This window comes from Mastigoproctus giganteus, chromosome 4 (assembly GCF_048544385.1).
Source record: "Mastigoproctus giganteus isolate SK-2022 chromosome 4, ASM4854438v1, whole genome shotgun sequence".
In the NCBI taxonomy this organism is placed as follows: Eukaryota; Metazoa; Arthropoda; class Arachnida; order Uropygi; family Thelyphonidae; genus Mastigoproctus; species Mastigoproctus giganteus.
Genome location: NC_143578.1, coordinates 198,875,364 through 198,897,645, shown reverse-complemented (window position 1 = coordinate 198,897,645; position 22,282 = coordinate 198,875,364). Strand labels below are relative to the sequence as shown.

General features: G+C 37.3%; 1 protein-coding gene across 1 annotated transcript in view; it reads left to right on the top strand.

Annotated features, from left to right (window-relative positions):
- Nucleotides 1-22,282, top strand: part of Aldh-III (Aldehyde dehydrogenase type III) — a 260,715-nt gene that overhangs the window by 219,000 nt on the left and 19,433 nt on the right. Inside the window, 2 exon segments of the mRNA XM_090371122.1 lie at nucleotides 5,894-6,029; nucleotides 20,553-20,703. Of these exon segments, the coding sequence (XP_090227248.1) occupies nucleotides 5,894-6,029; nucleotides 20,553-20,703 (287 nt within the window).

Here is a 22,282-nt window from a genome sequence, read left to right as displayed (position 1 = left end):
AATATGTTCTTCGACAGAATGACTTCCTTCCATTTCTTCATCCTCATGAGGAACTTCTTGAAAAATATCGATGATAATGTCGTTGATATCTAGAGCACCATCTTCTGTAGTGAGGTTAGAGTCTATATCTTTGTAGCCAGGGTCACTTGTAGCGGAAGTATCGTACATTATCAATAGATGTTGAAGTTCTTGGTGCTCCACATTGCTGTTCACAACTTCAATTTTTGCGTTTGAGAAGCCAGACTTTACAGAACAGTTCACGACAGTTTGTTGTCTGATTGCGTTTACTGAAGAGGAAATCCATTGAATCGCATCTAGGATGCTGAGTTTCTTTGCAAGGTCACGCACATTTTACATCGTTCATGTTTGCAATGAGATGTCTTAAAACACATTTTCTGTAGTGAAGTTTAAAATTTTTTATTATCCCTTGATCCAAGGGTTGACACTCTGCAGATGTGTTTGGTGGCAGAAAAACGATTTGAATGATACAATTCAATGTGCGGGTGAGATGCAGCATTATCCATGAAAAGGATAATTTTTCTGTTTTGACGAATCATGTTTTGGTTAAAGTGACTTATCCATTCGCTCATGATATCTCATGTCATCCACGCTTTTTTTATTAGACTTCCAGTCAACATTCAAAAGATTCAACTTTATGCCCTTGAAACAATGAGGATTTTGTGGTTTTCCTATAACAAGAGGTTGTTCAAAGTCTCCCAGCATATTTGTACACAATAGTACGGTCAAGCGTTCCTTAGAAATTTTTTCGCCCTGGCACTTTTCATTTTTTAGACTCCTTGTTTTTTCAGGAAGAGCTTTAAAAAACAACCCTGTTTCGTCACAGTTGTAAATATCCTTAGCTTCAAAATCACGACATAAATCTTCCAATTTGTGGTCCACTCTGTTACAACCCCAGTATCAACAGATCTACCTTCACCACTTACGGTTTTCCAAGAAATTTTATGCCGAGTTTTGAACTTGTCTAGCCATTCCACAAAAGCTTCGAACTCATTTACTCCCATAGATTTTGCAACCTCCAAAGCCTTTTCCTTAATAATATGCCCATTAATGGGAATTTTTTTAGCACGTGCGCGACAAAACCATTCATACGTAACTTTGTCAATTTTAAGTCCAACAGTTTTCGGGAATGATTTTTGAACCTGATCATTTACGTGTTGCCAAAATTGTTTGAGCAGTTAATTATTTTCCTTTAGGATGTCGCTTACCTACATCTTCTCGATTTTGAAATTTGCAGCGAGATTGCGAACACTATTTTTTTGCTGATCATACGCATTAATGAGTTCGACTTTTATCTTTTAAAGTTAAATGTTTACGAGAAGACATTGTGCACTTCACACGACACTGAACAAAACTGAAAACTGAAACTCAAAATACGAAAGGCCGACAAAATCCCCCCCCCCCTGCACACTCCGAATTCATCAGAAGTTTTACACGTGCCTTAAAATTCTTGAAAAAGGGTTTAGAACCGCGACGTAAACCTTGATAAAATTCAGAGAATCGGAAATAGAAAATAAACACACGATTGAGGCAATATGTGGAAGAAACGTTCTTAGAAAAGGGGCTGTGAGCTCGCCCGCTGTCCGTTATTGGGAGATCAAATTAAGTGCTAATCTAAATGAAACAGTGCAGATTGCCTGTCTTCATCCGTTACAGAGAATGTCCGCTAGACAGAAGCTGAAAACACGTTAAAACCAATAGAGGAGAGTTGGGTAATTTGAAAATGTCCGTTAAAGAGAGGTGTCCGTTAGAAGTTTCACTGTAAATGATTCAATTAGGTTAAATGCTTCAATTAGAGAAATGTACAGTATTGCTACCGGTCTACTAAGACACCCAGTATTGAAATAAAATAAAGCGACATCCTCAGTAGTGAAAGTGTACATCTCCGTGCACGAGGAGAAGCACTCCTACAACCATCTGAAACATCAGCGTCGTTTACCTAAAATCTAAAGACGGGCAACTTAATGTCCAAGTTTCCAGATGATACGAAAGTTGGCAGGGTTGTTAATGACAGTATGCTACTGCAACAGGATTCTCTTCGACAGATGGGCTGAGAGATGGCAACTGAAGTTTAACATTGACAAATGCGAAGTACTGCATATGAGTAGCAGTAACTCCTGAGTAATGCACCAGCTGTGCGGTACTACACTCAGGGTTGTGGAAAATGAAAAATACCTGGAAGTTATTGCGCAGTCAGATGTGAAGTTTCCTGAGCAGTGCAGGCAGGCTGCCAGAACAGCTCATGGGGTCTTGTCAATGATATACAGGGATTTTGCTAACAGGGATAAGGAGATGATCCCTTTGTGTAAGGCAATGGTCAGGCCACACCTTGAGTACCGCATACAGGTCTGGAAACCTCATTTAAGGAAGGATGTAGAGCTGTTGGAACTAGTGCAGAAAAGGGCAACGTGATTGGTATGTGGAATGAAGGGTTGCTCTTACCAAGAATAACTTCTGAAAATTGCAGTATTTAGAGATTAAGCACCTGCAAGGTGATCTGATTAAAGGTGTATAATGCCTTGAATGGTTTGAGTAAGCTCAGTGCTGATGGAATTCTTCCTTATGCCCCCTCACTTGAGGGGGCGTAAATTCAAATCGAGGAAAGACAGTTGCAAAATAGATGTGCAGAAATTTACCTTTAGCCAGCGAGTGGTTGATTGCTGAAACAAACTTCCATTGTGGAAGTTGATAGCTTAAATAAATTCAAAGAAGAACTAGACCAACTTCTGGAGCAAATGGATGGGTAAAATGGGAAATTTTTTTTTGACTGATGCTGTATAAGTGTGCTTTCCTGCATCATATGTCTCTACTAATGCTAACTCACAAGCACCACCTTTTCACAGGATATAACAAGCAGCTCCACCTGCTTTGATGGTTCTGAGGGATTCCTCTCTTTAGGCAGAAAGTCATATGTTTGTGTTCAGGGAATGCATGTTGGTTTCTTAGTTTATTTTATGGTTTTATTTCATATGAATATTGGGGTGTCTTGGTATACAGGTAGTAAATATTGCACCTTTATCGTAGCATTTAACTGTTTTGTAATAAATAGCATCTTCTTTTTGGTAATTGTCTTGTAGATATAATCATGCTTGTTTATAATAATAAAGCAGACTTTTTTTTCAAAAACTAAGATAGGACTGAGTTATAAAACTTTCATTCCTTCTAGACTGACGTTAACTAAGTTTTTTCCTTTTCTCTTTGGAAAATTACCTAGAGATTGGCATTTAAGGAATTGATTGGAGAATATCTGAGAAGTGGAGGATTTTTTGTGTGGGGAAGGTCTCTTAAACTGAAAGGTGGGCTGTAATGTGCTATCACCAGCAAAACTATGGATAGGATTTCCAGTCAGTGGAAGAAGCCCATTATTATATAAGAGGAAAAGAGTGGAAGAAAGACTGAACCTTAGGCAACACAAGCATTAGCGGAGAAGTTAGAAGACCTTCCATTATCTGTAGTGAGTAGTCAGAGAACCGGATGCCCAATTGTAAAAATCATTTGGCAATCCATAAGATGGGAGTTTGTTTATAAGACATTTATGCCAAACAGCCTTACAATTGTCAAGAGTAATTTGTCCAAATGAGTAATATAAGCCAATATACAACCAGTGGATTGGCACTGATGGAATCCCTGTTGACCATTATTGATCAGGTAGAAAGTTTTGGGATAGTTTCAAGAGTTTCTGGATTTCTTCATTATTGGGAAAGAGTAGAATTTAGTGTATGGAGTGTTAATTGGATGAGAGGAATTTATCACCCTTTTTAGGAATTGGATATGAGCAAATTTCTAAGCAGGTGGAAAAAACAGCAGTGGAATGAGAAAGTGTAAGAAGGTGACAGAACAAGAGCATTCCCTAGTTTTGAAAACATGGAGAAGACATGACATTCTGACATCCTTCTGTCATAAAATCAAGAGAGGCATTGAGTGGAGTGTATGATAGGAAGTGATTTATCGTGATTATCAGTACAAGAGTTAGAATAAAAGAGGGATGCTAGTAAATCCTCTATCTTAAGCAGTGGATGCAACAGACCCATTAAGTTTTAATAAAGTGAGTATAGATGGACAGGAATTGAGGCCAGAAAAATTCTCTACTACCATTTGGACAAGAGAAAAGTTTTTACTGTTAATTTGTTCCAAATCAAATTTTAGAATAGGCTTGGATTGTTTTAACATTGTTGTTAGCTTTTGGATAGGCACAGATGAGGAGATTTGTATACAAGCCAGTTGGAAATTGCTACATTCTTATCTTCAACAGCCTTAGCACATTTTTTAAAAATCAAGGTTTAGATAAAGGACAAGATTTTAAAGTGCACACAGAATAAAGGATTCCATCCCTACAAAAATAATTAAAGAATAATTTTACTGACACAACCTGAGCAGACTTTGGGACTGTAAGATTTATAACAGCAGTAATCAAGCCTCAGAAAAATAGAAAAAGAAATATCATGCAGGTCAGTCCCATTTTTGCATTCCTGAAAAGTTAAACAGCAGAGTCAGAGACTGACCAGGATAGAGAGGTTCCATTGGAGAAGAGACCATCACCACTTAGTGATCTGAAATGCCTAGAGGACCACTTAACATTGACTGTGTACTTTGAAGGGTTGTTGGTGAGAAAAACAGCAGTGGTGTTGGGTGTGTGGTTTGTATTCTGTAGTATTGTGTAGTATTCTGATAAGTAAAATTAAAAAGCTAAGTGAAATCATTAGTAATTACAGAAGCCCCAACAGTTGGATCCATGTAACTAGAAAACTGAAAAGGAAGTCAAGTTGTGAACATTAAAATTACCAAGAGGAATTATCTCACTGTTAGGAAAGTTAGACTGGAGAAAGTCGAGTTTCAAGGAAAGGAAGTTAAGAGTTCTGAATGATTAGTGGAGTTGACAGAATGGGGTAAACAGATTTCAAGCCAGAGGTGATCAAAAAGAGAAGATTCCAAATTAGGAAGTCTATGACAAGGAATGGCAGAGGGGGAGCACTTGCACAGGTATCATCTTTTAAGCAAAAGGAATCATAGAATGAATAATTAAGGAAACAGAATGTGCAGTGGTCGAGGAAACCATTAATTGAGACTCTCTCAGAAAAGTAAGTGGGACTTGGGAGATTGTAGGTGGAAATGGACAACAATGGAACTGAGACCATATATATTTGTGAAGTGAATGAGAAAGTTTTTAGGTTTAAATCTTTTCACAGATAAGTCTGCTTTGTTAGTTTGACTATTCATGATGCATTGAAAGTAGATAAAGTAGAAGTAGGTGGGGGGGGGGAAGGATCTGTATGAATTAATGAAATTTTTGAATATGGCATTACATAAAGCAAAAATATACCCAGTTCCTTGACATAACATGGTCCTGACAATGAGTTACACACACACACACACACACACACACACACACACACACACACACACACACACACACACACACACACAGCTCTGACGGCACACAGTTACTAGATGGCAGAGTAGAGATTATACACTAGCCAATCTAGATGCCTCCTGGAGAGTTAACAATCAGTTCTCTCTAGTGAACCATCTAGTGGCTGGCCTGAAAAAATCATTTAAGAACTGTATCCTTAATGTAAGAAATATTGGATCTCACCACGCTGGCTCGCATGACCTCAAAAGACATCACTTATACTGCATGATAGAAGAGATGGGGTAATAGAGTTGCAGTAGAGTGCAGTAGAAAGGAGTAGTCTAAATGAAATACTGTAGTGCTTTAATATACTTCACTAGAGATCATGAGATAATTTAATCTAATTTTATACTCAGAATTTTATAGTTTAAAGTACAGAGCACTATATTACCTTTAGGTGTTTTTTTCTTTGTTAATGTTATTTGCAATTTGAAAAATAACTGAAACTTAAATTTTATCTTTCAGTTGATGCGCTTCCTTTTGGAGGTGTAGGATATAGTGGTATGGGAAGGTACCATGGAAAGTTTTCTTTTGACACATTTTCTCACAAGAAAGCTGTTCTTATACGTAACTTCAGAGCACTGGGAGAAAAGCTTGGAGAGTAAGTATTCATCGGTGTTTTATTTAAAATATAGATGAACATAATGTAAAATGACATTAAGACAAGTAATGGAATGTATGAAGTAAGCTTTTTATTTCATTTTTAAAATTTTTTTTTTTTTATTATCCAGTAGTTTTTGCCCACAGCATAATATTCCTTCTCTCTTTTCCTTTCCCATGCAGCAGTCCTCCTATGTGCATGCACACTTAGTTATAGCTTCACACACACACACACACATATTGCTATTTTCGCACTATTTTGCAATTCATTTTGCTACTCTCTGGGCTTTATTATTAATGTTAATTAGCATGTGTGTCTTTCTTCAAAGGACCAAATTACATCCATTTTTATTTTCATGTTGAGTCTGGTCTGTCTGAAGTTTCTTGTTACACATTTCTTGCTTTTGCTTCCCCTCCTGACAGCAATTTTCACATGACTCTTAAACAGGGGTCGGCACCTTTTTTGAGTGAAGAGCCATTTTTGATTTAATAATTAAAAAATAAATAAATAAAAAATCTGAAGAGCTGCACCTCAGCTCAAGCTAGGATGGGGGGGGGGTGTTTAATGAAATGAAATAGAGTGGGAAGGTGTTCTATTAAAAAAAAATATATTTTTTTTTAAATATTATTTATTAATACTAAAAAAATGTAACAAACATCCAATTAGATACGAATTAATGTGACTTTTGCTGCTGAACTTGTCTTGAGCGAGTCTCTCAACATCAGGCAAGTATGCTGTAATTTTGATCTTTAAACATGCTTCTCAAGTTCTATTCATGCTTCCCAAGTTCTATGTTGTAATGTTGCTCTGATTATAATAATAGTATGGTATTAGCCATATAGTGAAAGGAAGCCACAAGATTTTTCTGCACCAACAAAAAGTAAAATAAATAATAGTAGATAAAAAAATACAGTAAAAATAGTAAAATATAAAAAAATAAATATATATATATATATATATATATATATATATATTTATATATATAAAATAACATATAAAGTTATTCCAGTAATTAACAATTTCTGTCTAAAAGAAAACTTCCTACAGTCCAGCCTAAAAGTTTTTCCCATATTTTGAATTTATGGCCTGTAGTTTTGCAATCATAACTGAAAATTTCAGCTACATTCATTTTACCATCCTCTCCCAGAACATTTTGGACCTCAATCAGATCTCCAAGATGCCCACATATTCAGTCTTTCTTCAAAAAGGCACATTTTATAGTTATCGCCAAGTGGATTGGCTGTCTTTGGACTCCTTCAAAAGCTTTTCTTTAGATAGATTTCCAGGTGTGGTCTTCATATAGCAGGATTGTGACTTTTCTATTTCTGAAAGAAAATGTTTGATAAATCATCAACAGCCCCCTCAGGCTTTACTTGCCTAATGTATAAGTTATTTTGGAGTTACTATTCCCCAAGTGTAAGACCCTTCCTTTTTACAAAATTAAAATATAGCTGCCACTGTTCTGACCAACTTTGAAGCCTATCCATGTCATATATGAAAATCAGAAAGAATAATGGTCTCAGAGCCAATCCAAAAGGATAACTTTTGCAACCACTATTATTTCTAGACTACTCTGAAGGGTAATCATTAATCATAACCCCATGCCTCTTGTTCTACAGTCATTCTGCGAGCCATCCCAGAATCTTACCCATGATCCCACTGAATTCCAACTTATATAGTAACCACTCATGAGAAACTGGGTATATCCCCATGTGTTTTTTCAGAAACACTGCATCTGGTATACTGGAGATAACCATCCAGATGTGAACCACTACAAGCAGGGGTTGAAATGTGGTGTCATCACACAGAGGGATAGCTAACCCTCTGGATCAACAGGCAGTACTAGGTGATAGATAATCATCATCCAGTGTAATACTGCCACTTTGCTTACTGGAGGCTTGAAATGATGAACCCCATGTTTAGTCTCCAGAGAAAAGCTCCAGCAAACTCTGTTGTTTTTGTCAATGGAGCATATGAGTAATATTATTTGAATTTATAATAAGAATCATATCAGATCTTGCTATTCCTTTTATTTTGAGGGTGCATTTCTTAAATAGGTTTTGCAGGCTGGCTGCTACATAGTCCACCAGACCAAACTCATTGGTAACATTTTAGGAGGCAATCGGAACAGCTAGTGTATAATTTTGCTAACTCTACTCTACTCTGCCAACTGGTGACTGGATGAAGTCAGAGTGGCCTCAACAATGCAGGTGGCATTGTTGAGGCCAGTTTATTATTAGTAGTAGCAATTGATGTGAGAAAGAAAGCTTATGTAGTATCAGTTAGAAAATAGAAACCCTTCCCAGATCACCTGTGCAACCCCTTAGATAATTTGGATAGTTCTTTAAATTTATTCAGCCTACTCACTTCCACAACACCAGATGTAAGACAGTTTCAGAAATGAACTATCTACTGGCTGAAAGCACATTTATAAAAAAACATCCCGAACCCATCTTTCTGTAATTTTAAATTTATGACCTGAATTTGTAGCAGATTTTGAAGAAAAGTGTGTTCTTGTCTGATTATCTGTGTGCTCTGAGATCAGTTTTTGGTCTGTGAGGAGAGACTAGAGCTCCCGTAAAAAACTTCAGGGCCATGGCCCTGAGACTTCTATGGGAGTCTAACTCAGGATACTGAGCAGTACCCTACAAATAATTCCAAAATAGCAACAACTGGGCTTGAACCCTGGAACTCTTAGTAGTAGTAGTAGTAGTAGTAGTGGCACTTGATGCAAGAAAGCAAGTGTAGGAGCTTATGCAGCATCAGCCAAAAAAAAAAAAAAAAAAAAATCACACCATACCCTCCAATTGCCTGTCCAGTTCCTCCTTAAATTTATTTAACCTATCAACTTCCACAACGACAGATGGAAGTTTGTTCCAGCAATTAACCACCCGCTGGCTAAAGGCAAATTTCCGCACATCTATTCTACATCTATCCTTTCTTAATTTGAACTTATGTCCCCATAGGTTCGTATTCTGAACAAGTGGGAGGATCCCATCAGAATTCAGCGTGCTCAACCCATTCAAGGCCTTATAGACCTCAATCAGATCACCGCGCAGGTGCCTAGTCTCCAGCCACTGCAATTTGCAGAACTTAAGCCTCTCTTGGTAAGAGGATCCCTTCATTCCCCTCACCAATCGTGTTGCTCTTCTCTGTACACGCTCAAGCAAATCTACATCCTTCCTAAAATGAGGCCTCCAGACCTGTACGCAGTACTCAAGGCGTGGCCTGACCATTGCCTTATACAGAGGGACAATCACCACAGCCATTTTTGCCCGGAAGCCATTTTTGCAAATATATTCTAGGTATATTTTTGGATATTTGTTCATATTCAGCCAGTTTCTTAAAAAAAAAAAAAAAAAAAAAAAAAAGTGACATTACATTCAGTTATTTTCCCTCTTTGCATTTTCCTCTATCCTTTCCAAAGTAATGGGGAAATCCATCCGCCACAAACTCTTAAACTGTCTCGAAACCTTCATCTGATCAATAATTACCTTCTGTGGGAGCAGCGCACTGCCTTAGAGATTTCCACTGTGTTGCCTGATGCAAAATTGTATGCTGTTGAGAGCTTGATGGGATCCAGTTTAATTCCATTGAGGGCATTCACTCTGATTTTTTCAAGCTTTCATAAATGACCATCAGAATGCTGAGTTCATGCCTAATTTCCTTGCACTTTTGCACTGAATACACACAAAGACATCTCTCTTTGGCTGTATCATGTACTGTTTCAGATAGCCCTACAAACATTGAACAAGTAGCATATTTTGTAAGGCCATGATTCTTAGGTGAACCACCACCTTCAGTTTTCCCCTTGAACCACAGCACTTCTACTACTTTGAATCCTTTGCTTTACTGCTCTAGTCTGAGGCATGATTTCCATTTAAATTTAATTTTTTAATTACATTAAATTCAGTTTAATATGAGAATATTACACTGAACTAGTAGACACATAAATGCAATAATAACACTACTGTATTCATGGGTTATACAGCAATAATATGTGTTAAGCCAGCATGTTTATATGTATTACACTATACTGTTACGTTGATAAATTATAATAGCTACCTAATTACAATTAAAACACCTCCATTACCATGCACCACACTACAAGTTAATAGTTACAAGATACAATATTCATACCAAATCAACAACTCATATGTAGTATTGACAACAACTCTTATGTAGTATATGCTATGGAAGTATGAGCTACAAATCTCGTTTTTCCTTAAAAAAAAACAAAAAAAAAAACATTGACAATCAGTTATCTCCCCTTTGCATTTACCTCTAAAATTACAAATAAAATAGCAATTATTTTCCAAAATAATGGGGAAATCCATCGGCCACAAACTCTTAAGACTGTCTCGAAACCTTCCATCTGATCTTGTGAAAACTTTTCAAGCTTCTAGATTCCATTAAAAAGAGGGCAAACAGGTTAATTAATGATCCATCTTTTACAAAGTTCCTTCACTCTGTCTATAATATTCGGTTTCTGATGCATGCCTTTTCTATAGATACTTCCATGGGCACTATTCAGGGGTAAAGGAAAGAGTTTTTGCTTCCTTAAAGCAAACAGAGTTTTTAAATTGTGTACAGTGAGATCAACTGATAATGTTACCAACAGCAAATTCTAAGTGGGAAGCATTCAAGGAATTAATCATGGAAGCTACTAAACGTTTCATATTTATTAGCATTAGTAGAGGCATACGATGCAAGAAAGCAAGCTTATGCAGCATCAGCCAAATAAAACCCTCCCATTTCACCAATCCATTTGTTTTAAATTCTTGTCCAGCTCAGCCTTATATTTATTTAGGCTATTAGCTTCCACAACAAAAGATGGTAGCCTGTTCCACCAATCAATGACTTGCTGGCTAAAGGCAAATTTCCGCACATCTATTCTACAACAATCTTTCCTCAATTTGAAACTGAGCCCCCTCAGCTCTTAGTCTGAGCAAGAAGAAGAATCCCATCAACATTCAGCTTGCTCAAACCCGTTCAAGGCCTTATACACCTCAATCAGATAACCTTGCAGGTGCCTACTCTCCAGCACTCTACTCTCCCTGCACTTTGCAGAACTTAAGCCTTTTTTGGTAAGAGTACCCCTTTGTTCCCCTTACCAATCTTGTTGCCCTTCTTTGTACTGGTTCTAGCAACTCTACATCCTTCCTAAAATGAAGCCTCCAGACCTGTACACAGCACTCTAGGTGTGGCCTGACCATTGCCTTGTATAACGGGATTATCACCTCCCTGTCCCTGCTAGCAAAATTCCTATATATCATTGACAAGACTCCATGACCTGCCCTGGCAGCCCATCTGCACTGCTCAGCAAACTTCAGATCTGGCTGCACAATTATCTCCAGGTCTTTTTCACTTTCCACTTCCCTGAGTGGAGTACCACAAAGTTGGTACGTTTCTCTTCGGTTATTGCTACCCAGGCGCCTCCGTAGCCAGGAGCAGCAGTGCGTAGCACATGCTTCTTGATTAGACCGGGGTTCGAGCCTGTGACCACCAAATACGGAGGATGCGGAAAGGTCAGGGAATGACCACCGCATATACCTGGAGCAACATGGCCTTAGTTGCTAATGCTCCTAAAAACCAAATAACAAACAAACAGTATTGCTACCCATATGTAGTACTTTGCATTTGTCAATGTTAAACTCCAGTTGTCACTTCTCGGCCCATTTTCCCAACTTATCTAGATCCAGTTGGAGTAGCATACTGTCATTACTGTTGTTAACAACTCTGCCAACCTTTGTATCATCTGCAAACTTGGACATTAAAACTGATATACCTTTATCAATATCATTGATAAATATACAAAACAATAATGGCCCCAACACCGAACCCTGGGGAACTCCACTAATAACATTTATCCACAAAGAGCGGTGTCCATTGACTACCACTCTCTGTTGTTTCCCACTCAGCCATCCCTAATCCATTGTAGCAGCTTGGCCTTGATGCCATACCTCTCCAATTTGTACAGCAGTCTTCCATTTGCAACAGTATCAAAAGTTTTCCTGAAATCCAAGTATATGATATCAAAATTATTTTTGGCATTTAGTTCCTTTGTGACCACATCATAGTAAGCAATCAAATTGGTCAGACAAGAACTCCCTTTGACAAACCCATGCTGTGTCTTAACTATTACTGCAGTCATCTTGTCTAGATGATCCTGCAATGCTTCTTTTACCAGTGATTCCATTATTTTCCCTGGAACACAAGTTAAACTAACAGGTCTGTAGTTACTTGTGTCGCCTTTTGAACCTCTTTTGTGAATTGGTGATACATTTGCACACCTCCATGGAGACCTCCCCTGAGTCCAAGGAAGCTCTCATAATTATGGCTTAGGGTTTGCTTACTTCCTTTGCTGCCTCCTTTAATATAACTGGATTGATCACGTCCACCTCAGTGCCTTCCTTATGTTTAACTTCAACAATTTCTCCTCCACTTTGCTCTCAGTTATTACAAAATCACTTAGCTCCCTGTTAGTGTTTGATAAACTTCTGGCACTCCCCTCATTGAATAACTCCTCATGTGTGAATGTAGATGCAAAATACACATTCAGTTTACTAGCTACCTGAGCATGATCATCAATAGTCAAACCCATCAATGCTAAGTGGTCCAATCTGATTCATCCCTTTTCTTCTAGAGCAAGGGTTCCCAACCTTTTTTTGCTTGTGGACCCCTGAGTTCTAACTTGACGTATGTGGACACCCATATACGCATATGTAATATTCCTAAATGAAATATTTATTTGTAGTTTAGTAAAAGCTAATAATTAAACAATTCCAATATAATATAAAAAATGTAAATTACAAATTTTGAAATTTTAATTGATAAAACTGAAACATATTTTTACTTGCTATGACAGAATTAGTAAAAAAAAAATTTAAAAAATACTATTTCAAACAACATATAAATTTATTCCTAAGGCTATTAAATAGGATCCCATTAAATAGGCCCTACTAATGAGATCCTTGTGGCTGATGTTTTGATATTAGCATTTTAATATCTGGCTACAATTTTGTGGGAGTCTGACGAAGATCACCTCTTTTTACTATATCAAATCGATTATGATTTTTGTTAACAACTGTGTTACATGACTAAAGCCAGATTCCACAAGATAAGATGATGGGAAAACAGTGACATACATTTTAGCTTTCTCCCATAAAAGCGGATATTTATATGCAACGGCACTATTCTTCCATACATCATGCTTTCCTTTTTTTGAATAGATTTTGGACTGTATCATCAGACTGCAATTCAACAAGTTCCTCTTGTAAATCAATTTCAACATCAGCAACATTTACCTCAAATGGAATCAGCACCCAATCTGGGATGTTCAGTTCTAGTAGGTCCTTGAACCGAACTTGCATGTCTTCATAAATTTTTTTTAAATGATCAACATACACAACACAATCATCATCTTTTAAATCACTGCTAACTGAAGAAAGGTTTGGAAACTTGTCAAACGCACGGCATGAGATATTAAGACTGTACAATTTGAGTTTTCCTAGGAATGCATTAATGGCTTCTTTGCTAGGTATTAAATCACAATTATGTCCTTGCTGCAGCTTATTTAGAGAATTCAGTTTTTCAAACACATCTGAGAGATAAAATATGTCTGTTTTCATGGCAACCAACTGTTTTCCAATCTCCTTTTCTTTTAGAAATGATACAATACTGTCCCAATGGATGACAAAGACAATTGCCTTTAGACAACCGTTGCACCTCTGTATGCAGTACAAGACGGTCAAATCCTTCTTCATTTTCATCACAAAATTTGCGAAAGAGACGATCTTGAAGAGCATTAGCCTTAATGAGGTTGACAGCTTTTATTACAAGAGTTAAGGCTCCATGAAGACGTCCACTCAATCTCTTTGCCACAAGATGTTGGCGGTGAATCACGCAGTGTATGCCAAATACTTTTGGCAATGCATTTTTTAAATGAGTGATAAACCCTCTGTACCTACCGACCATGGAAGGAGTGCCATCAGTATCACAAGCCATTAAATTTTTGAGTGGAATATTTTTGTCTCTAAAGTAAGACTGGACTTCCTTAAATATTGTTTCACCTTTAGTATCTGTTTTGAGGAATCTTGCAAAAAGCATTTCCTCTCTGAGTTGATTATCATCCATACATCTTACACATGCCAATAAAAGTGCTTCATTGCCCATCAAAGTTGATTCATCGAGTTGCATTGCAAACTGTTTCACTCGTAATTGAGCAATAAGTTGATTTTCTACATCTTCAGACATTTATCAATGCGTCTGGATATTGTGTTATTGCTCAAATGAAGGTTATCAATAATTTCACGTGCATTTTTGTTTAACATTGTTGAAATTACAACTGATATCGAAGGCAAGATGACAGTTTCACCAATGCTGTGTGGCTTTCCAGATTTTGCTATTATTTTTCTGATTTCATGTGATGCTAATAAACCGCTATCTTTATTGCTTGCTTGTTTACTAAAAATCTGATCCAATTTGTTTCTTCCTTGAAAATTCTCGTAGTTTTCGGAAATACTCCACTGATTTATTTTTATTTTTGCTGTGCCTTGTCTCCAAATGGTGACGGAGCTTACTTGGCTTCATGCTATCAATAGACAGCACAGTCATACATATAAGACACATTGGTTTTATGATATTCTCTGGTGATTCACTAAAACCGTACGACAGATATTCAGTCAAATATTGTCTTGTTTTCTTCTTTGCATGAGCCATGGGTAATCTGAAAACAATAATCATATTATTAACCTCAAATATTTAATGTTGGAAATGCTTGTAGGTACTAATGGAAATATAGTTCACTAGAACAACGTTCAATAACACAAACAATAGATTTCACTACGACGATGCCTATTACTCACTATAGAATGAAATGACTGCCTCTGACTGACACTCTTTCTAGATAGTCGGTGCTTAAATAATGTTTTCTTCTTCGAGAATTTTCTATGGAAAGAAATTTTTTTTTTTACGTCAACTAAAGGTTCCAGAAAATACGAGCATCATCTAACTGCGAATTTCTGGACTTTTCTGACATTAGTTTATTTTATTATTATTATTCATAATATTTTATCATGAACCCTTTACTCATATTATGGACCCCCGAAATACAATTTTTTTCTTGTGGACCCCCTCAAAGCTTCTGTGTACCACTGGGGGTCCATGTGGATCCCGGTTGGGAAACGCTGTTCTAGAGTTTGCATAAGTAAAGAACTCCTTGCTGTTTTTCTTCACATCCTTTTCCAAAGATTTCTGATAATCTGCCTTCGCCTGCCATAGGCTTCTGTGTTGCTTGATACTTTATATGCATCCCATCTATCCCTAGAGTGTTTACATTAGTAAACACTCTAGATTCCGAGCTGTGAGGTCGTTCACTGTGCGTAAGCGGTATAAATATTTTTCACTGTGTATTTTTATTAAAGATTATTTTTTAAACACGTTACACCTTTATACGCAAATATGAATGGAAAGAAGAAATGTAATGGTGCTGAAAGTTCTAGATCCAAACATCGGACAAGGTATGAAAGTAAGGCAGGAGTTGCAAAATGACATTCGATGTTATAAAGAGATGTATGCAGATAAAAAGAAGAAAAAACTGTGCAAACTAAGCTGATCAGTTATTTTTCAAAATAAAAATACAGTACATACTTCATTTATATTCTTTTGGCATATACATACTGCAATAAAAATCATTTGTGCTGTACTTACTAGTATTTTTCATTTTTATCATTTTAATTTCTTTTTTTTGCAAAAACTTCGTGTGCATCAATTTATGGGAAATAAACACCTATATATTTTTGCAACTCAACCCATATAATCAAATTGTCAGAACACATTACATTAAAATACATACTAATAATATCTCGATCAGCGCGGTATTTTTTTGGCACGAATGAACTGCGCTATGCGAGGTATTCCTGTACTACATATGGGAAGCAGTAACTCCAGAGTAACATATCAACTCTGTGGTACTACACTGACAGTGGTAGAGAATGAAAAGGACCTGGAGGTAATTGTGCAGGCAGATATGAAGTTTTCTGAGCAGTGCACATGGTCTGCAAGAGTAGCTCATGGTGTCTTGTCAATGATATACAGGAATTTTTCTAGTAGGGATAATGAGGTGATTATCCCCTTGTATAAGGCAATGGTCAGGCCACACCTTGAGTACTGTGTACAGGTCTGGAGGCCTTATTTTAAGAAGGATGTAGAGCTGTTGGAATGATTACAGAGAAGGGAAACAAGATTAGTGAATGGAACAAAGGGTTGCTCTTACAAAGAAAGGCTTAAGTTTTGCAGATTACAGTTTTTGGAGACTAGGCACCTGCAAGGTGAACTGATTGAGGTGTATAAAGCCTTGAATGGTTTAAGCATGCTCAGTGCTCAGAATAATCACCCGAGAGGGCATAAATTCAAATTGAGGAAAGACAATTGTAGGATCGATGTGCAGAAGTTTGCCTTTAGCCAGTGGGTAGTTGATTGATGGAACAGACTTCCATCTTTTGTTGTGGAAGTTGATAGCCTAAATAAATTTAAGGCTGAGCTGGACAGGTATTTGGAACGAATGCAGGGGTGAAATCGGATCTTTTTTTTTTTTTGTGGCTGATGCTGCATAAGCTTGCTTTCTTGCATCTTGTGCCTCTGCTAATGCTAATGATATAATGCAAAACCTATATGATCTATGGCTATGCGAACACCGCCAGAGTTCATCAGAAACTTCCTCCATCATCGCTCATTTGAAGTTAGAGTCAACAATCAGTTATCTTCCAATTTTATTCAGTAAGAAGGGGTCCCACAAGGTTCAGTACTAAGTGCCACCCTATTTAACATAATAATTAACTCCATAACACAGGATTTACCACAAACAGTGTCCACTACCCTTCATGACGACGATTTCAGTATCTCCTGCCATTCGCCTAATATGCGAATGGTAGAAAGACAGTTTCTACCATTCGCATATTAATCCCAAAGTAATGGTTTCTGCCTCTCTCCGCAAAAGACTGTTGGGATACACTTCTGTAGGAAGTGTAACCTACATTCAGACTCAGAACTTCACCTAGAAAATCAAATCATCCTGATGATTCATAGTGTCTGCTTTCTTGGTGTAGTTCTTGACCAAAAACTTGCCTTCCTCGAACATATAAAAGAGTTCCGGATTACTTTCCTTAAGAAACTAAACATCTTAAGAGTGCTGTCTGGCACAACCTGGGGAGCCGACCGTTACACGCTATTGCATTTGTTTCATGCATTATTACGGTCACGACTAGACTACGGCGCTGTGGTCTACAGCTCTGCTAGACCAACTGCCTTACGTTGGCTTGATCCCGTACCACAGTTCTCTTTGGCTTGCTCTAGTGGCATTCCGTATATTGCCAGTACAGAGCTTATATGTTGAAGCAACTGAAACCTCTTTACATTTACGCAGACAAATGCTTCTGTTAAACTACGCAGCAAAAGTCAAAGGGCAACTAGACAACCCTACTCGGAATGGACTTTTCTCTCCAAGATGGGAGAACCTATCCATCTAAAAACCTATCAACAGGGATACGCCTGTGTTCCCTGCTCAGTGACTGGTGAAATAGCATAAATACTAACCTATGTATGGCGCACTATGGCCATAGACGCCCGTGCAACAAAAAAATCCCCAAACAAACAGTGACGGGCAAATTGACCTTAGGATGATACAGCCTATTACTTCTTGTACAGCTCCACCTTGGATGTATCACATACCATTGTGTGACCTTTCGCTCACAACATTGGGGAAACACACCAAAAATGGTCCCAAAACAATGGTTTCCGCAACAGAACATACTGCAAATTCATGCCGCACTGAGAACCCAGCATGCAGAGTACATGCCAATCTACACCGACTGATCTAAAACTGACGCCCATGTTGGTGCAGCAGCAGTATTTCCGAACCTTACTATAGCCAAGAAACTCCTCAATGAATGCAGCAGCTATGCTGCAGAACTCTGTGCTATCTTCATAGCATTAAATTTCACCGTATCGACAAATATATTGAATAGTCAAATCTATACAAACTTCATTAGTGCTATCCAAGCTATGCAGCAGAATAAAAATCATGATAACCCATTACTCATACAAATTTGGAATACCATGACTAAGCTAAGTAGGAAGAAACAAGAAGTCATCCTTTGTTGGATCTGTTGTAATGTTGGAATTTCTGGAAATGAATGTGCTGATCTAGCTGCGAAAACTGCTACAGATCCTGTAGATGAACCGTTTAGTATACCGATCACAGACTACAAGTCAATTGTAAAGAAGTGGTGTCTGGAAAAATGTCAACACATCTGGCAAAGTCAAGTTGGGAACAAACTACTCGTATAAAGAAACATCTGCAACCTTGGAAATCCAGTATATGTGAAAACAGGCATGAAGAAGTCATATTAGCCCAACTACGAATAGGCCATACACATCTTTATCTTCTTGCAGGCACTGATCCAGCACTGTGTATAAACTGCAACACTTGGCTCACCGTCTAACATGTACTCATTGATTGCTCCAAATACAATAGTGATTGACAAGCTATGCTTACCTCTTTTTCCAGAACGATCATTCCTTTCAGTATTGCTGACTTCCTGGCAGTACCCCACACGTGGCCAAAATTTTTTCATTCCTTAAATGGATATAACTGTACGGTGCAGTGTGAACTTGAACATTCGTATACATAAACTGTGTATTTAACATAACCAAGGCCCATTATGGCCTTGCTGCCCTTGCGCTGTAAAGCCCATAAACAAACAAACAAACATACTATATGGGCTTCAGTCTTTTCACAACTCCCATGCCATTTTTTTCCCTGCTCTATTAGACTGGCCAGCTTCCATCCATTCCTACATTTTCTTTGTACTTTGTTTTCTTAATGATATATATACATTTGTGTAAAGGCAGGTTATAACCCGCATATCCTCTAGTCACTCTGATAGAAATGTATAATTTGTGTTTCTTACTATTTGTGTTTAAATCAGTCCATTTCAAGATCAATAAAAACAAAGAATGCAGCCTCATTTCTGCTGCAGAATTAAAATGTAAAATATAGGCCATTGTGTTGGATTTTTTTTTTTTAAAGTCATCTGGATTGATTAAACCTTTAGATTCATTAGAAGTAAATAATGAAAAAACCTTTGAGAGAGAGGGGCTATAATTCAAGATTACAATGTGTTATCTAAATTTAATTGAAATTTAAGCCAAATTAAAATTTTAGTGTTTTCATATACATCTCAGTTTTATCATAACAAATGTCTTTCCTTTCCTGCAATATTCGGCAATTTGATGTGAATGTTAATTTCAATGCATTTTTTCAATCTCATATGTGTTGTCCATGACATCATGAATTACACCTGCATGTTACTTATGTGCATTGATATATACGGGTTTATCTCAGATAACACAATACATTCGGCCAGCATATATGAGATCGAAGTGTTAATGTAGTTACTTGAAATAGTATTGTGTAGATTGGTTCACTTATGACTAAACTGCCTATATCAGTGTTTTTCAGCCACTGCTCCACAAACTGGCACTAAACTGCAAAACTTGTTATAATTATAATTGTTTCACTAGTGTGTGGCAGAATATCCTCTGGTCTGCCATACATTTTGAATCAAGGTGTACATGATTTCATGGGTCCACATAATTTCACATTCCAACAGTTCATTATATCATGCAGTTGATTTCACATTCCAGCAGTTCATTATATATTGATGAGCTGTTAATGAATCTCTAGAAACTGTTCTCTATATTTCCTCTTGAGGCTAGGTTTTCTAATCCTGTTGGTATCATAAATTACATCAGCATGTTACTTATGTAACATGCTTATTCTTTTATTCTTGATCAAGAATATGTTTCATTATTTACAAGAAATAATGCTTTGATTATTTCAAATTATTTCAGTACTAACTAAATAAACTTTTGTATTATTTACTTTTCAGTCACTCTATACTTAGGGGTTTTTTGGGGGGGGAGAGAGAGAGAGAGAGAGAGAGAGAGAGAGAGATTCAAATATGATAGAATGGTACAGTGACATCCCAATATATGAACACCATGTGTTCTGAGAAGTAATTTTTAAAATTGAGAGCAATTATTACAATGTTAGAATGGGCAAATAATGCAAGGAAGCTGCTGGTTGATGTATTCTTTGTTGTATATATTACATTTTATTTTCTGTTTGAAATAAATACAGTGTTATGTTATAGTAAAAATAAAGGCATATACTGATGTGTTACATTGTGTTATGATAGATAAGGCAGTATAATTGCTTATCTCAAAATTTGGCAGCGGGCAGTACCGGGATTGCTGAATTTAAGGGTTTTTACTATATTTATTTCTTTCCTGGCAGTCCTAAGATGTAGTAGTAGTAGCTGTAACAATATACTATAACTGCTTGATAAATATCAGGAGAAGCATTTTAGGGCTAGATATTGTGGACAGAACAATGTGAATGAGTGCCTGCTCATTTATAATATTCAAATAAAAGTTTATGAATTTTTTTTTTTCCCCTAGGGCTCGTTATCCACCTTATAGTGAAAACAAAGTCAAATACTTGAAGCGAATGTTAAGAAAACGGCAGAATCTGTTGCCATCATCTAGTACACATTTAGCTGTATTTTTCCTCGGATTTGCTTGTGCTGTCTTACTGAAAGTTATATTCCATGTAAGTAACAATCAAGTTCAATCATTTTGTAAAAATTACCACCATGTGTTTTAGTTGATTGTTTCTATAATAATCTTGATTTGTCAAAAAATAGTTCCAACATGAATTTAGTTGTATGGAGAATATTTTGATTGCAAAAATCAATTAGGTTACCTTTTGAATACTTTCATTCATAATTAGTAAAAATTTATTATTTAATTATGAAAACTGAGCATGTAATGTCATTGTTTTGCTCTGATGTCTCTCTTCAAGATAGAAGTAGAATATTGAACAAATTGCCCAGGTCATTCCAAAGAATTGTGGACAATATATGAAGAAAATTATACTGAACAAGAAATCTACACATTTTTTGTTTTTTCTTTAAAATTTAACAATTGCTATAGATTGATTTTCATCATAAAATCAATGTAAATTTTTATATTTTAAAAAATATAAAAATTTATCAATTGACACAGACAGGTAGTGGGCCAGTAGATCCCACATCAATATATTATGATCACTGCTGCCTAGTGGTTCCTTTATCTGGATATTCTTAATCATGAAGGGTCACTTCTGATAAACAGATTGAGTTTTACTTTCTTTTTTTGCTTTTCTAACATGTTATTATAGAAAAGAATCATCCATTAAATCCAGGAAATTTCTGTAATTGTGCAAGTGACCAACTTGCAGGTTCTAGTCAATATGAAAAGTTAGTCTCCCATTCTTTGGCTGACTAATCTACAGTAGTTGTTCATTGTTCTAATCACAATCATTTGGCCTGTAGCAGACTCCTACTCTCATTTTAGTTTTACCACTGCTTATGCCACCTATATACAGGGTCCAGTCACATTATTATGGCCACCTTCCTAGTAGCCAGAATATGTGCCTTTCGCAGCATGCACTGCAGCCAACTGCTGTTGGAGGGACTTGATAAGTCCACAGAAGGTTGCTACGGGTATCTGTGACCATGCAGACTGCAGTGCACCCTGGAGTTCCTGTAGGTTCCTTGGTGGAGAATCCATCCATCTGATGTGTTGATCGAGGTGGTCCCATAGATTTTCAATTGTGTTAAGTTCCGGGGAATTCTGTGGCCAAAGGAGTAGCTTGAAGTCTTCGTTGTGCTCCTCAAACCACTCATGGACAATGCAACATGGCATGGTGCATTGTCTTGCTGTTAATGCCATCACCCCCAGAGAACATGGTCAAAATGTATGGGTGTACCTGATTGGTGATGATAGATAGGTAACCATTTGCGTTCGGGGTGCACTCCAGAGGTATCAGTGGACCCAAGCCATGCCATGAAACATTCCCCAGACCTTAACACCGCCCGACGCTTGCCTTCTGCCAACAGTAGTGTCTGTTCTCGGAGGTTTCACACGTAATACACCACTGTCCATCCACTCGGTGCAGCAGAAACTGTGACTCTTTTGAGAAGGCCACTTGGCCAGGGTCCAGTGTCGGTATTGCTGCGCAAACTGACGCTGTTGTTTGCGATGAACGACTGTCAGCATGGGTGCTGTCACCAAGTGTCTTCTCTGGAGCCCAGTGCGCAACAGGGTTCGCTGCACTGTCGTGTTGGAGACCTTTTTGGTGGCACCCA